Raw genomic sequence first — 17,583 nt, forward strand, 5'->3', positions numbered from 1 at the left:
ATATGAAGGTCTAAAGATGTTCTCCTTCATATATGAAGGTCTCCAGATGTTCTCCTACTTATATGAAGGTCTCCAGATGTTCTCCTACTTATATGAAGGTCTAAAGATGTTCTCCTTCATATATGAAGGTCTCCAGTGTTCCACTAGTAGTGGAGCCATCAACAGATCAACAAGCGTCTGTCAGGGGACGCGAGGGATTGAGGACGGGTGCTGAAGGTTGACAAAATGGAAGCCAACGTAAATGTGTGCCTGGCAGAATTAACGCCATGGGGCTCGACGACAGACCACTTGTATCTACATCTAGGTGGTGCATTGTCTTCATTTAGGCCGTCTTCCCACCTGACCCTCCACTCTAGACTGGGTAGCCCCGCCCATTCTGCCGACGATTTGAGTTCGCCCTGCAGAAGGGTCTGGGGAAGAGCAATACATTTCTTTCTGCCTCCGATACGTTTTTGCGGGAGCCGATCACCAAGCTGGCTTGGTTTAACCCAATGACGACAGGGAAGCGACGGCAGGCAGCCAATTGCGTACAGAGTCGTTTGAACAAGGCCCGTTGATCACGCCTCTTGTGCTGAAGAAAATGCTTGGTCTGGGGAAGCATTTTCTTCAGCAGGTCTGGCAATAGCCAGGCTACCTCCACTCAGGACCACCCAGGGCTCTGAGGGGCCTCAGAGGTCACCATATCCATGCAGAATGCTCATGGCCTGGTTGTAGATCCGTCACCAGTCTGGGGCCTGAGACCCACAGGTCTGGCCCGGTTAAGAGCCTTGATCTTCTTATGGAGATCATCCAGAGCCCCGGGGTCAGCCTGGTGTCAGGGTTGATCTCCATGGGAACTGGCCTGACCCTTCGCTCTAATGTTCTGTCTATGATTGGTTCCCTCTCCCCTATAATGCGCATCATCTGATTGGCCCCTCTCACCAGTAATGACAGGTTTATTACCTGTACTGTAGTGTCTCTAATTGATTCCTCCCCTGTAGGGTTGGGTGTCTCTGATGGTCCTCTCTAACTGATTCCTCACCTGTGGTGTCTCTAATTGATTCCTCACCTGTAGTCTCTCTAATTGATTCCCTCACCTGTAGTGTCAGGTGTCTCACCTGTAGTGTCTCTTATTGATTCCTCACCTGTAGTGCCGGGTGTCTCTGATGGCCCTCTCTAATTGATTCCTCACCTGTAGTGCCGGGTGTCTCTGATGGCCCTCTCTAATTGATTCCTCACCTGTAGTGCCGGGTGTCTCTGATGGCCCTCTCTAATTGATTCCTCACCTGTAGTGCCGGGTGTCTCTGATTGCCCTCTCGCTGCCCAGCCGGTTGCTCTCCTGCAGGTTGAAGGCGTGTTCTCGGTACGGGTCCTCACCCGGCTTCATCTGCTTCCCCGCCAGGTACGCCTTCTCGTCGAAGCCCCCCATCAGCGGCAACTGCTGCTCCGCCCGCGGGGGGTGGGTCACCTGGTGGGGGGGGGGGGGGGGGGGGGGGGGGGGACATTGTATAACATGTTGCCCCTCTTTATGTCTGACTCGCATCTTTTTTTTTTGTTTACGAATGCACGTAGAAATGCTCACACATACACACACCCACACATACACACAAACACACAGACACTGACACTCACACACACCCACACCCACACACACACAGACACTCACACACACACACACACTCACTCACACACTCACACACACACACACACATATACACATCCGATAAAGATGTTTCACTGTCGCCAGCGAAGCGGTCCAAAATAGCTCATTTTAGGACCCCAGTTTGATCACCATCATTGAAAACAACATGAAGGACGGCACTGAAGAGCGACCAAAGCAAAGCCTTTGAGTTAGATTGACTTTATGAAGAAAGACAAACCAAATGAATCATTGTCTGTTGGTACTTTACAGGGGGGTCATGACTTCTCCTCTCATAGAGGAACGCATTCATTCCAATAAAGGCGGGGAGGTAATCATTGATGTTTTGCCAATTGAGTTAACGAAAAGGCCAGGTACATAATTCGTTCAGCTGAGACAAGAACTGAAACTTATTTTTACATCTCTCAAAAAAAACGAAAGTAGATTAAGATAGGCTCATATGCGCCATCTTTCTTCATAGGGTATTTCATACAGTTTTTTTGTATTGCATGCATGATTCATCTCATTACATTTTCATTGGAATTCATAAAAAGCCCCTTCTTTTAAATCACATTTTTAAACATATGTTCTCCGAATTCTGTTATTAAAAAATGTTTCAATGATTGTATTAATAAAGTTAATTGAAACATCTCGATAAGCTGTGCTGTGAAGGCAGCATGTGTACCCTCCATTACTCAGTCACAGTGGACCAGCGTGAACCACCCACACTGATCTGCAACATCTGGCCCTCCATGACTTCACACGGGGAGCTAAATCGTGTTTGGCCAATGCTAAGCCGAGCCAAGTCAGGATGTGCAGTGCTGAGCTACCGGGTCATTTGCCAAGCAATGCTATACCGTGCTAAACAATGTCATGCTACGTTCATATGAAGCTTGTTGATATTTTATTGTGATTAATGTATCAACATAAAAGAAAGAAAAAAAAGAAAACGTATACGTTGCAATTTAGACACTTTAAGTAGTCCTTAAAAAAACACCACGTGATTACTGTGAGGAATAATAAATACAGGAAAATCAAAGGAAAAAAAAGGAAAGAGAGAAAACGAGAACCCAGCGCAGACATTTCTGTTAATCCGTAACCATCAAGTAAATCTCTATGGAAACGTTAGCTAGCTAATAACCAGTGTGTTGTGGTTAAGCTGCAGGGGATTAGCCTACTTTCACAGGGAAGGCGGATGTTTGTGGAAGGTATGGTCGTGTCAACTTCATGAACTGAATCTCACCATACACATGGGACAGAAGGTCTTCACTCGACAAACATTAAATGGTTCCTGAAGCAACAACCTGGGCCCACAGAGTCGTCAATATTGAATGATCAATAATATAGCTATGTATTGATTATTAATAGCAACAATAATAATCAATATTCTTGTTTATTTGCATTTTCCTTTTTTGTGCCAGGATTTCCTGGTCCTATTCCTAGTCCTGGTTACAACTGCCAGATGACAGTTGCTTAGCAACCCCAGGAGTATCCACCTGCATGTGACTGCAGGTGGATACTAACCCCCCCCCCCCACCAAGGTGTACGCTTACTGGTTGACAGGGAAGTGTGTCCCTGGCCTGATCCTCATGGCAGTTTCCAGTATTACAGGTTATTCATGTGCATCAGATGTGTACTGTGGTTTCATCAATATGACATGGTTGAAATGCTACAGCTGTCCGTGTGTATGTTGTATTGGGTACTGGGTAGTACCGGGTACTGTGTACTGTATGGGTACTGGGTACTGGATACTGGGTACTGTGTACTGGATACTGGGTACTGTGTTCTGGGTACTGGGCGCTGTGTACTGGGTGCTTGGTACTGGGTACTACGTACTGTGTTCTGTGTATTGGGTACTGTGTACTGGTAGTGTGTACTCTGTATTGTGTACTGTGTTCTGTTTACTGTGTACTGGGCGCTGTGTACTGGTTACTGTGTACGGGGTACTGTGGACTGGGTACTGTGAACTGGTACTGTGTACTCTGTAATGTGGACTGGGTACTTGGTACTGTGTACTATGTACTGTGTACTATGTACTGTGTACTATGTACTGGGTACTGTGCTCCAGGAGACGAGCAGTCTGCCGTAACAGTTGGTGTCAACATGGCGCCCCACCCCCTTCCAGCTAATGGGCTAGCTAGCCCTGTTGGGCACTAAGTAGTGTGCTACACTAGCTCCCGAGGCGTCGGGCAGATGTTGCGCTGCGTGGAGTCATGGAAGCGCTGCGTGGAGTCATGGAAACGCAACGGAAGACAGCGCGCCGCACGGCAGATGTGAAAGACAGGTGGACGGGCTCCGCCTGACAACAGTCATCACACAGAGCCGACGGAGGCAGGCTGGTGAATCAGTCAGCCAGGCTGCGGAGACAGAGGGGAGAGAGGAGGAGATGGAGGGAGGGAGGGAGGGAGGGAGGGAGTAAATGAAGATGGAGAGAGAGAAAGAGAGAGAGAGAGAAGTGGACGGGAAGGAAGAGAAGATGGAACAAATAAAACCAGGGATAGAAAGAAAAACTAAAGGAATGAAAGAAGAAAAGATGGAGCGAAAGAAACACAGAAAAAGAGACACAGGAAGAGAGAGACACAGAAAGAGAGAGACAGAGAGAGAGAGAGACAATAAGAGAGACACAGAAAGCGAAGCAGAAGAAGCATCATGGCAAACCAGCCGCCTGTGTCAGACTCTGAGTGGAAGTCTACACACTTAAAGACCCGGTCCTGACCCATCGCGGCGCTCAGGAACATCTGCTCGGCTACAGGTGACAGACACGCACCCTTCAGTCACCCCATGACCTCCCATCATGCACTGGCCTTTCCTCGTTCTTAAACAACTCACATGACCCACATCCCGAGGGGGCGCGTGGCCTGGGAGGACTCGGCGGCGTGTTTCATTTGTTAGTAAAATCACACCTGTTTCCCAGACGCCTCGTCGCTCTCTTGTCTCGCGGGGCAAGGCGCTTCGCCCGGGGTTGCCCCGCGAGACGGCTGTTATTACCGGCCTGTTAATGACGTGCTTTCAAGGACCTTCTGTCTCGAGGACGACGACGTCTGCCCGCGTGTTGATAACAGTCAACGGTTCCACGGGCGCGTTCTGGTTCTGTTCCTTTGATCCGTCGAGCTGAGCGCGTGCTAAAGGTTCCGGCGCTCGAGGAGAGTGACCGCGGGTTGATCAGAGGAAACCCAGCGGCGCTCGCGCGCCGCGCTGGACTTACGCAAAGCCTCTTATCGTCGGGATCTCGTGCTCCGGGAGAGGGACGTCGCGAAGAGAATTCATAAATAACTACGGAGAAATTAAAAACCTGCGTTCTTGCGAGTGTTTCTAAAAAATTTAATATAAATATGTTTTTTTTCCAAGTGACATATTTTTGCCGCTGCCGACGAGGGCCCAGAAAAGAAAAAAAACGTATCGCATGGCAGCTGCTTTTAGATCACATCCCCCTCGCGCCCTCATAACACACATCAACATGCAACACACACTCCCCTGCAGACCGCCACTGTCACCGACGACACATACACAAACACACACACACAGGTGCGCACGCACACACACACACACACGCGCGCGCGCGCGCACACACAAACACACACACTTTCCATTAACGCGATTCACACTCAGCACGCGCTCCGTAACCGCCCGTCACTCACGATCAGCGGGATGGTCCGGTCCTCGCGGTGGATCTCCAGCCGGCCGGAGGACCCCTTCTGCCCGTGGATCCGCGCTCCCGCGGCGCGGGGCTGCGACGCGGAGGACGGGGAGGTCTGCGGCTTGTTGTCCTGCCACAGATAATAAAACGTTCCCAGGATCCACGCGACGGTCAGAATCGCGATGGCGTTGGCCCGTATCCGGCGCATCCTGAGCCCATATGGCGGGCTCCGGCCACGAGCCCGACGGGTTCAGGTTCGCCTGCCGAGGACACAAAGCTAGGAGAGGGGGGGGGGGTTGTTGAGCTGCGGCCGGTGCCTTGCTGGTGATGAACCGCAGCACCGCCAGCCGCTCCACGAACAGCCTGCTGCTGCTGCTGCCGCTGCTGGGATCTGCGCACTGCGCCGCGCGGTCCTAGCGCCGGTCACCTCCTCCCCCCCTCCTCCCCCCGCCGTGCACGAGCCGCGCTGTTGCGCCACAGGCAATCGGACCGCTGCAGCCGAACCCTGATCTTTACCGCGAGGCTCAAAGGAACGGGCGGGTTCGACGATCTACAACAGGAGCGGTTGTGTTCCGCAGACTGAGTAAGCGTTGGAGTTGAATAAATCATGAGCTACGGTCTGAGCCTCCCGTTTCCAGAGCCTGGAAGAGCCGGTGTTGGGACCCACGTCCTTCTGGATTCGTACCAGACCGAGGGCGCTCACATCACGGCGAGGCCTTTTTAATAGTTAAACAGTTCAAAGTCTACAAGAGAAAATCAGGAGCAAACATGAGAGAATCAGAGTGTGCGTGGAGGCCACGAGCGCAGAACGCAGCTGGACCCCCAGGGACCCCCAAACTCAGTCCACCTCACACTCGTGATTCATTTAATTCATGTTATTTCATTTTATTTCCAGCTCCATAAAGAAAAGCACTCGTGCTGTAGTATGAGCTCATCTTGTTCGCCCTGCTTCGTTTCACACACAGCTGGCTCCGGGTGATGTCAGCACACACACCGGATTAGAAAACGGAGGGAAGAATAAAAAATAAAAAAATCACGGTTGCCCATGGTTTATTCTTGCTGTGAAAACGTAAAGTCTACGCTAACGGGAACCAGCCGGGCAACACAAACAAAAGATGTTCCCTGATGCTTTTAAAGTCGCGGAATCCCTAATCCGTCCAGATCAGGCCAGCTCTGTGTTTTGATGTCTTGATTGGTATTGATTACAGCGCCTGATTAAAGAAAAATTAAAATATTTACACACAAGGGTTCTATTTTCTTGTTTAAAATAAATTAAATATGGAAAGTGCTAGGATACATCTTGATTTGTTTTCTTGTTTTAAATAAATTAAACAAGAAAAGACGCATGCAAAGGAGAGAGATAGATTCGTTGCGTTCCGCAACGAATCTATCTCTCTCCTTTGCATGCGTCTTTTCTTGTTTTGATCTTTTCTTGTAACGGATCTCGTTGAACATGTTCTGGGCCCTGAGGGCCCGTTCTATTCTCACGGCCGCCCAGAGCACAAAGAAGTCCCACATTACCAACTCGTGTATGTTTGGGGGGGTGGTGGTGGTGGTGGTGGTGGTGGTGTTGGATGGTGGTGGTGGAGGTGGTGGTGGAGGTGGTGGTGTTGGATGGTGGTGGTGGAGGTGGTGGTGGAGGTGGGGGGTGTGATGGTGTTGGAGGTGGGTGTTGGTGGTGGAGGTTGTGTTGATGGAGGAGGGATGGGGTGGTGGTGGTGGAGCAGGTGATGGTGGGGCTGGGTGGTGGTAGTGGTGGTGGTGGTGGTGGAGCAGGTGGTGGTGGTGGTGGTGGTGGTGGAGCAGGTGGTGGTGGTGGTGGAGCAGGTGGTGGTGGTGGTGGTGGAGCAGGTGGTGGTGGTGGTGGTGGAGCAGGTGGTGGTGGTGGTGGTGGTGGGGGTGGTGGGGGTGGTGGTGGTGGTGGTGGTGGTGGAGCAGATGGTGGTGGTGGTGGTGGTGGTGGTGGGGGTGGTGGTGGTGGTGGAGCAGGTGGTGGTGGTGGTGGTGGTGGTGGGGGAGCAGGTGGTGGTGGTGGTGGATGGGAGCAGGGCCTCCAGGATCCCTGATGGAAGTGGACAGGGGGCAACAGGGTCCTGGGGGGCAGAGTGAGGGGTGTAGGGCACCGCAGGGGGCAGCGGTGATGGGAAAGAGTTGGGACACATACACACACACACACACACACACACACGCACATACACATACACAGGCATGCACACACATACACACACTCCTGTCTCTCACACTCTCACACACACACACACACACACACACACACACACACACACACACTGTCCTAGCATTCGGTCCCAAGCACACATACAGAGAACTGTCTTGCCTACCCTCACACACAAACACACTCTTTCTCTTGCTCTGACTCTCTCTTCCACACACACATCCACTCACTGTCCTTCTGTCCTTCCCCCCCCCCCCCCCCCCCCCCCCTCTGGGGATTAGGGACCAGATCCGCGGGTAAGGAAACCAGTTCCAGCACATCTGGAGACCGGGGACCACTTGAGGCCGCTGGCCTGAGGCCCGGGCCTCAGGCCAGCGTGTGTCTTTGGGGTTCTGCTGGGATTGTCTTCTTTCTTGTGTTTGTATCTTATTTTACTTTTAGTGCTTTGGCAACATAACTATTATGTCCTTCATGCCAATAAAGCCGTTTGAGAGAGAGAGAGAGAGAGAGAGAGAGAGAGAGAGAGAGAGAGAGAGAGAGAAAGAGAGAGAGAGAGACTGATAAAAAAAAGCCACTGTTTTGTCTCATGTCAACACAGCTCCCACACCTAGCCGTAGATGCTAACCTCTACACTACAGCATTAGTACAGCACAGCTGCACTTACATCCATGTGTTACATTCAGCGCATTAGGATCAATATAACCCAGGCTAACCATGTACTGCTCATGTAAGCACCAAAGGATCTACCCCATAAATGTTACTGGATGTGTTTAGAGGTACAGGGAGAATCCGGGGCAATCAATAATAGATCACATTAATCTTGTATTGCAATATGTCCTGTTATTGTGATCCTATTATATTTTATGGTTTGGTCCAAATGGACGTCTCTCTCTCTTCTCTCTCTCCTGTGTCTCCTCAGACACACAGATGGCTAAACAGCCCACATAGGCCTGCTAACACACAATGTTAATTCACACCGCGCCCCTCACAACACACACACTTACACAATGACACACAAACACACACTCCAATGGCACAGCACTGGACTCATATGCCTACTAAGACACACAAATGTAGCTATTACCATCAGACACACACACCAGACATTTTCACACACAAAAACACACACACACACACACACACACACACACACACACACACAAATGACACAACTGCACTCAGATTCCATTGCACAACACACAAACACAAACTTCATGGAATTCCACTGTGATGATAAAGGAGGCGTTGACCAATGGGAAGGAAGGGCCGTGTGTGTGTGTGTGTGTGTGTACGTTTGTGTGTGCACAAGCCAGGGCCTGTGAGTACATAGGAGTGGCGTGAGTTTGTGTGTCCTGCGCAAACACAACACAAACTGTCAGGGACGAGATAGAGGAGGAAGAAGACAATCTCTCAGAGTTCATATCCTAGCTTGAGGGAGGTGGTGTGTGTGTTTTTGTGTGTGTGCGTGCGTGTGCGTGTGTGTGGTTGTTCGTGTGTCCAAATGACCCAGGGTGAACAAGTTTGTATTTTCAAATATTTGTGTTCTCTCTTGTTACACTGCTGCACAAAATGTAGAAAAGCTATTCTTAAGGAAGTGATCTCACCACCGTGCCGGGCTGTGATTGGTCGACCTACGTGCTCTCCGAATCACACTTTCCTACTTGGTGACGTCATGTTTTATCATTATTAATTAGTCTGTGGGAAATGTCTTTGAACTAAAGTCTGTTTCCCAGCGACCTAAATGAACATCGAAGGAAGAAAATAATGGGGGTTTCTAGTTTCTCACATCCGGATTCCTGGAGGATTCTCTGCGTGATGTACCGACGGGACTCACGAACACCTCGTTATCCCGGGGTCCAATCAGTGAGCGCCTGGAGCCCCCACGGCAGCGGCTCGAGGTGATGCTACAGACGCTGAAGACCACAGAATTATACACGAGAAAATATCTATACATATTAAATAAAGACACACAGATACATATATATCATATTTAATATAAATATATTATATAAATCGATATCTCTATCTGTCTACTTATATCTTTCGCTACGACTTTATGCATAGGCCTACGTCACGTGCAATTCGCATGTTATTTCACAATCTTACAGAGGACTTATTCACCAGCTTCTCTGCAGAACAAAGTCAGTTGTGTGCGTGTGTGTGTGTGTGTGTGTGTGTGTGTGTGTGTGTGTGTGTGTGTGTGTGTGTGTGTGTGTGTGTGTGTGTGTGTCGTTGAGGTAAGCGAGACTTTGACCAGCCTCATTCGCTGAGACCCAGAGAAAGTTGCCGGTTCACTGCCTCCTCCCTTCCCGGCATAAAGTACAGGCTCAGTGCCCATGAGCCCGGCCGTTCTCCCAACCGTGAGCATCTTCGAGCACGGGTTTGGAACCTCCCCTGAACGAGAAGCGGTTTGAGAGTTAACGCGGTAAGGTAAACGGGGAGGGTGGCCATCAAACCAAGCGGACATAAACAGCGACTTCACCTGCGCCGCCACGCCCCTCTCTCCGCGTCTCTGAAGCTGGCGGCTGTAGAGACGCGAGGCGGGCTCAGACTGACCCAGCATCTCTGGGGCTTCTGGGTTAACTCCTGGTTTCACCGCGTACACGTGATCTTTCCATTAGCACACCCAATCCCATTCCAAGACATGACACCATCTCTCTCACACACACACACACACACACACACACACACACACACACACACACACACACACACACACACACACACACACACACACACACACTGAATAATTGAGTGTGCCCATTTGGCTGACACACTGGAACGACCCTTATGGTGGCAAAAACAACAGATTTGTTTTGTTTTTATTTTTAAATCGGGCCTATCCGGAGGGGCCCTTCTAACGGGGGCCGAAATATGCAGGCGTTTGCGACGAGACTCGTGTAGCATTTGATGGGTCGCTAGAGCTAACGGTGATGGCAGCCTAATATGTTTTCCTCAGAGCGTGGGCCTCCTGGAACAGTCTTCGGCCAAGCGTGCTCTAACGCTGCCCGCTGAGGTAGGCTTCAGGCGGACGCCAGACGGCCGCGGTTCGACAGCGCACGGAGGTGTTGAAGCACCGCAGTCCCCTTGGCAACCGCGGACGTTGTGTTTTATTGATAAACACTTAACACACATTAGGCTTGTAACCTAGTGTTCCGTGTTTTATTGATAAAACAGCCAATACAAACCAGGTCCATACCTTATGGTGCAGATGAAGAGTGGGTAAGAGTTTTTGTTTTTTTCACGGGTTTTGGTGAGGATTCCAATTTCACTATAATAAAAATGTTGCTTTGTATATGTTTTACGAGTAAGCGGTTTTGGTTATAATTCAGGGTTTTAGTTTTGTGAAGGCCCCTTTGAACCCAACCTACTCTCCTCTACCTCCTCCTCCAGCATCTCCTGCCGTGCCCGCCGGCAGCTGGTTGAGGTGGAGGGGCTAGCAGCCAGGCTGTGACTCAGGCCAGTGTCCAGTCAGTCTGACGCGCTGCGGTTCTGGTTCAGCTGAACGTGCGGAGCGCACAAGTCAGCGTGTTGCGTCTGATCTCTCCGATGCCGAACGCGGCTCCGGCGGTCGACTAATGGAGCAGGGTAACCCTGAACAAGTTCTGGATGAAAGATAAAGCAGAAGCTTTAAGGGAACACAACTTGTCACGGAGTCTCTCTTGTTCCGGTTCTGTCGATAGGCCATTTATCCATCATTCATCGGCCACTATAATAACCATAATTTCTTTCCCTCGTGGATTTTCCTCAAAACGAATGTCAATGATGTTTTCTAAAGCTCGATGCAAGTGGCTTTGGACGAAAGCGTTTTGCATTGTATTTAGAGTGTATCTTTGATTTATTATTATTATAATTTATTCTTTATGAGATACCCGAAATATTTTATAAGAGCTCTCATTTCAGTATTCATATATTGAGTCATATATTTTGTATTTAACATTTTGACCTCTTTATTGTTCAACTGCTTTGGCTATGTAAATGTTGTAAATGTTCTCATTGCCAATAAAGATTTTTTTGAATTGAATTGAATCACCCACTGGTGCTAGGCAGGACAGACAGCCGGTTCAGAGGAGCTGCATGTTTATTGGTTGAAGCTGTACACACAGAGCATCTCACAGGCCGCTGGCTGTATTTAATAAGTGCTCATTGCAAACGTTTTCTTCCTGACCTTTGACCTCTGGGCGCTCAGCGCTTTGTACAGTATACACATGGGGACTGTACAAAAACAAGGGTAACAGTCTCATACAGTGAACCTGTAAAAACCTATTACTCGATTACAGGGGGCGGTTTAGCTCCGCCCCCTCCACAAATTACCTCCGTAGAGTTACAAATCAAGCTAATTTCTACAGATCACGGGGAGATAAGGCAGCCTGTCAGATTGCAGTCGGACTCGTACCCCTGCCGATGTGCCCTCTGGCAAGTCAGCAGCCGTCCGTACCGGCTGTTCTCGGAGCGTTCGTTAAATACAGAACATTAATTAAGAATTCCTCAAGTCATTTCCTGTTGCTCTAACTAATTGAAGCCTCCGTCTGGGTCACGCCACGGGTTCGATGTCAAAGTCTCCGTAACAACACAATGGCCCTCAAAAGTCACTATATTAGATATCTTTATATTGATATACATCATTTTTTACTGAACAGGCGTGTGATTCAAGCCTTCAGATAACCGTAGTCTTCCAGGCGTTAAAGTCTTTTAATCTTTTAATTAGTGTGAGGGAAGGACTGCCAGCTGCTGAGAGGAGGATTAAATCGGCCAGCCTGATGAGGACAGACTGTTGTGAAACCAGAATGGAGACATAGAGGTCTCCGGGTCAGGAGGGAGGACTGCTGTGCATATATATATATATATCGCGATCGCAGAGGAACACTGGAGGAAGGCGTGCTGCTGACACACCGCTGTCGAGAGCCACACCCAAAGCCATGCTGGAGGCATTAAGGAGACGCACAGACTGGGGGAAACACTGACGGGTGGACACACAGGCAGACTGATGGCCAGACAGACTGGTTGACACACAGACTAGACAGAGGAACAGTGAGGAGGTGAGACAGACAGACAGACGGAGGACTTACTGAGTACAATCTCCCGTCCCACAAGGCATTTCATTGTGTTTTATAATAAGAGTCACAAGCACACCCAACATGACAGGACCTGGGGGAGGAGAGGGAAAGAATGACGTCATTATTTCAGCACCCCCCCTCCACCCACACTTCAGGGGATGTGGGCCTTCGTCACTCAGCGCCTCTACCTCAGAGTCTCATTCTCTCCAACAGGTGGGGGAGTGAAGCCAAGGGCCAGCTGAACAATGTCAGATATCAGTCTCTCTCCCCCTCTCCTCGTCTCCCCCTCTCTCTCTCTCCCCCTGTTGGTGGTGGACCGCGCTTGACCACACCCCAACCCGAGAGTCCATTAGTGACCCGATGAACCGTGAGCAGGAGGAGAGTGAGGGAGAGGGAGGGGAGAGTGAGAGGAGAGGGAGGGGAGAGTGAGGGGAGAGGGAGTAAGGGAGAGTGGGAGAGTGAGTGAGGGAGAGTGAGGGAGAGAGAGGGGAGAGTGAGGGAGAGTGAAGGGAGAGGGAGGGGAGAGTGAGTGAGGGAGAGTGAGGGAGAGTGAGGGAGAGTGAGGGGAGAGGGAGGGGAGAGTGAGTGAGGGAGAGTGAGGGAGAGTGAGGGAGAGTGAGGGGAGAGTGAGGGAGAGTGAGGGGAGAGTGAGGGGAGAGTGAGGGGAGAGTGAGGGGAGAGTGAGGGGAGAGTGCTAGGTGCCTCCAGGAGAAGGTCCGGTGTCGGGGCTCCAGGCAGGGGAGCATGACATCACCATGACCCAGTTCCCCTGTACACCATGAATAAAACACAACAACGCAGGAGGAGAAGGAGCAGGGGCGCTCAAGGTGCACTCTGGGTAAAAGCATCCAGTGAGTGTTGGAGACGCGGCCAGAGTGTCTTCTGTACGGCGAGGCTCCGATGATGAAGACACGACTCCTCGTCCTCCTCCTCAAGGCCGTGGGGTCCGCACGGTGAGAGGGGTCCCCTGCCTTATTCATCAGCCCCCCAGGTTGGGGGGCCCTGGGTGGGGGTTAGTGGTCCGTGGGGCAGGCGGAGCGGTCCTTGCAGCAGAAGTAGTGCACCACCACGCCGTTGGGGTACCTGGCGAACGCACTGCACAGCAAACACACAAAGAACACACACATTCATATTAACACACACAGATTTAGATTTACATAGAAATGGACTTAACACACAAAGAGAACACACAGATGGACATTAACACACAGATATACATTAACAAACAGATTTACGTTAACAAACAGATTTACATTAACACACACAGATGGACATTAACACACAGATATACATTAACAAACAGATTTACATTAACAAACAATAAACGGAGCAATTGGAAAAGGAAGCGGAAGATTTAAATGCAGTAAAAGTGCATTGTGGAAGAAAATGCTGTTCTCATGCATTCAAATTGCCGTCACGATCCGTGAAACACATTAGTCGGATTTCAACCGAGCAGAATGTACAAAATGTGCATAAATTATGGACAATGAATGGGTCTCATTGCGGCCGTTTAATATTCAGCCTCTAATCTACTCTGTATGATAATGAGAGGGATAATGAGGAGCGGAGGAGCACGTTACCTGTTCCCGATCTTCTTCTTGCACACGCGACAGGTCTTCTCCTCCGTGATGACACACTTCACCTGCTGGTGGAAGATACGCTCCTCCTGGACCTGAGGGAGGAGGAGGAGGAAGATGACAGAGGAGGAGGAGGAAGATGACAGAGGAGGAGGAGGAGGAGGAAGATGACAGAGGAGGAGGAGGAAGATGACAGAGGAGGAGGATGACAGAGGAGGAGGAGGAGGAGGAGGAGGAAGATGAGGAGGAGGAGGAAGATGAGGAGGAGAGGTAGATGACAGAGGAAGAGGAGGTAGATGACAGAGGAGGAGGAGGTAGATGACAGAGGAGGAGGAGGAGGAGGAGGAGGAGGAGGAGGAAGATGACGGAGGAGGAGGAGGAAGATGACAGAGGAGGAGGAGGAAGATGACAGAGGAGGAGGAGGAAGATGACAGAGGAGGAGGAAGATGACAGAGGAGGAGGAAGATGACAGAAGAGAAGGAGGAGGAGGAAGATGACAGAGGAGGAGGAGGAGGAGGAGGAGATTTTGTTGAGACCAAGGTAAGATTCAGACACAACAACAACAGCCTCAAGTAGCACTCTCACAGTTGGTTTAAGTGCATGGAACCCTTTAAAAGAATTGGGGGGGGGGGGGGGTGTCCCGTTTTCAGAGTATACAAAAGGAAACCATGACCACAACTGTTGTCAGAGCAACTGGAGCAGAATGCTTCCTTTCACTTCGCCTTTTCCACATGACTGATATGAATATCATTAAGGACATTATTATGGTCAATAGATTACTTTTACTGGACGTTTCCCTGCCTTGATGTCTGACCACCTGGAAACGACCGACCCTCCTTGGACCGTCCTATTGGCTGATTGAGTTCCCTGCCATGGGCAGAAGCACTGTGATTCTCACACAACCAATTAGGTAAAAATTGTCTTTATTTTAGGGCTACTCTGGATTCACATTAGGCAGCCAAGAAGAGGATATACAGGCTTCCATTCACCCACCAGGAACAGAGAAAAGTCCCAGCAACAGAAGACCCAAAGATTCAAATTGATCCACAAATCTCCTCTTCCAAGGAGTATTGGAAGTTACTTCTTTCAAATAGTTTGGGACTGCTTCCTATTGCAGACTTTCTTAGTAGTAGTTCTGAATCCACAGGGCTACCAAACTTTCAGATCCTTCCAGGCAGGAGATAATCAATGTCCGTACAAACAGAGAAGGCCTTAAAGTATCAGGGCTGCGTGTCCGTTGTAATAGTCAGGATTAAGGCTTTCGTTCTGGATGACCATGAGCCCTTCAAAGTGCGGTTCAGCAAAATGCCTGGCAGCTGCATCAGCAGTGAGAGGCGGTGTTGCACTCACAACTTCGGTGGTCCTTCTCAAGGTTCCTTCCTCTCTGGGCAAAGGGAGGTTTTTGGACTTAGGGGTTAGGGGTGTTGTGTTGTACATCGTGGGGCCTGTGAGACTCCAAACGTGATCAAGAGATATACAAACAGAACTGACTTAATGGGGCCCACACCCTGTTCTGCCTGAGAGGAGAAGGGAATCCGCTAAAGGAATCAATATAATTACGTCATCTCTTCAGAGGGAAACAAGGAAGGGAGTCTGGTGAAAACCTACACACAGACACAACGCTGAGAACCTCAGTCGACCAACGACAGGATCTTCATTGTCGTGTGATGAATTAAACCAATGATGAAAACATGATTGGTTAAATGGTGGATGATGTGATGAATTCAACCAATTTGGGTTTCACATTGTTTTGGTTAAATGAATTAAACCAATGATGCAAAATTGGTTGAATTCGTCCCACAAAATCCCCAGCGTATCCCTGGTTCCAACCCTGGAGGGTGGACCCATACCGACGACCACTAATGAGAATTTATAATAATTAATTGTAAATATTATTATAATATATTACTTCATACTTCATTTTACCAAATTTTATCCCTTTCTACTTTTGCACGGTGAGGCCGAGACAAACGCAATTTCGATTCCTCTATTTGTCTTGTACATATTTTGGAATTGACTAAAAGCTGACTTTGACTTTGACTAACGGGAGGGCCGTTGGACCGCTGCCTCCCCAGGGCTCCGCCTCTCCTCCCAGGACCAGTGTTTGTAATAACGTTGTTTAAAAGAACGGCGTTAGGTAACGCCGTTATTTTTTCAGCAACGGGGTATTCTAACTAATTACTGTTTTCCATCGTTACAACGCCGTTACTGTACGTTACTATGAATTGATTGAATAAACTGCGTAAACCAAACGCACCCCTGGCTCCAAACACAAACTGCTAGTGAGGAGACCGGCGGGGTTAACAACGAGATAAGCGACTATGATTGGCTAAGGCAGAGTCATGTTTCATGGTAGCCAATCAGAGCCAGTGTTTATACACACAAGCCAGGACACGCGCGCCACACTCGCACACGCACACACCAAACAGATTCAATGAAGCAGCAGAAATGGCGAGTCCGGATCCATTCGAAGAAAAGTTGGCACTCTCTTTAGTATTCGGCAGATGTTCCACAGCCTTTGCAACCAAGCAAATTAAAATTCAGTTGGAAGTATATCAGGGCCTTGAACGGGCAGTTCAACCATGTAACACATTAAGGCCAAGTGAAAACTGCTCAGAAAAATCCAAATTCTTTGACCTACAGCAACTTTATTTTCTTGCTGTAACACAAATAGTTACTTTCCCTGGTAACTAGTTACTTTTTTATTATAGAGTAATACAGTTACTAACTCAGTTACTTTTTGGAACAAGCAGTGAGTAACTATAACCAATTACTTTTTCAAAGTAACGTTCCCAACACTGCCAAGGACTCACCCGGAGGAACTCGGCCTGCAGCAGGCTCTTCAGCACCTGGTCGAAGCGCCTCCTCTGGGCTCTCTCCTCCAGGACACTCTCCAGGAACACCCGGATCTCCCGGATCTGGGTGTTTGCCGGCAGCAGGTGGATGGCCTGGAAACAATACAATTTATACATCTCCCTGTTTATCCAGTTTTAATTTTACATACATTTATAATATTCTTAATTTCTGTTAAAACTTATATTGTAATTTATTTTATTTTATTCTATTGTATTTTATTTCAGAGTAGGTCACGCAAACATTTCATTGCACATCCCGTATGAGTAAGTGACAAATAAAAACCTACATTTTTGAAACAGAACAACAAGCCATCAGGTTAATCATGCCAGTGGTCGAGTGGACCAGAGTTGACCTAGACTCTGTATATCCTAGGGCTGCTCGATTAAGGAAAAAATCATAATCACGATTATTTGTCAATATTGAAATCACGATTATTTTTGAGTTTGAAAACATGATGTATTTATTAAGCATGTCTCTCCCAAAAACACTTTGAAATTGCGCCTTAAAAAAATACACAAAATGGTCAAAAAGAAAATGTTCACTTCTAAAATAATGTACAGATATGTATAAAGCTGTTCTGCACTTTCTATGAAATGTTTAAAAAAAAAAAACTAAAAAAAAAAAAAATCGAGATTGTTGTGTACGGGGAACGGGTTAACCTAATG

The 17,583-nt window shown here is 48.8% G+C and overlaps 2 protein-coding genes across 4 annotated transcripts in view; both read right to left on the bottom strand.

The window, feature by feature from the left end:
* Positions 1 to 5,600, bottom strand: part of galnt16 (UDP-N-acetyl-alpha-D-galactosamine:polypeptide N-acetylgalactosaminyltransferase 16) — a 26,879-nt gene extending 21,279 nt beyond the window's left edge. The window contains exons 1-2 of one of the 2 annotated variants that reach the window (XM_079752576.1): positions 5,257 to 5,600; positions 1,266 to 1,447 (exon numbers count right to left, since the gene is read on the bottom strand). In XM_079752576.1, the coding sequence (XP_079608702.1) occupies positions 1,266 to 1,447; positions 5,257 to 5,463 (389 nt within the window). In that variant the 5' untranslated portion in view covers positions 5,464 to 5,600. Of the gene's footprint in view, positions 1 to 1,124; positions 1,142 to 1,265; positions 1,448 to 5,256 lie in introns of those variants that run through there. The other variant, XM_079752577.1, reaches the window with a different exon arrangement.
* A 5,897-nt stretch (positions 5,601 to 11,497) lies between these two features.
* Positions 11,498 to 17,583, bottom strand: part of vps39 (VPS39 subunit of HOPS complex) — a 29,170-nt gene continuing 23,084 nt past the window's right edge. For both annotated transcript variants that reach the window (XM_079752453.1, XM_079752452.1), the window contains exons 22-24: positions 16,876 to 17,010; positions 14,066 to 14,157; positions 11,498 to 13,580 (exon numbers count right to left, since the gene is read on the bottom strand). In XM_079752453.1, the coding sequence (XP_079608579.1) occupies positions 13,499 to 13,580; positions 14,066 to 14,157; positions 16,876 to 17,010 (309 nt within the window). In that variant the 3' untranslated portion in view covers positions 11,498 to 13,498. The remainder of the gene's footprint in view (positions 13,581 to 14,065; positions 14,158 to 16,875; positions 17,011 to 17,583) is intronic.

Source organism: Pollachius pollachius (assembly GCF_949987615.1).
Source record: "Pollachius pollachius genome assembly, chromosome: 15".
NCBI classification, from domain to species: Eukaryota; Metazoa; Chordata; class Actinopteri; order Gadiformes; family Gadidae; genus Pollachius; species Pollachius pollachius.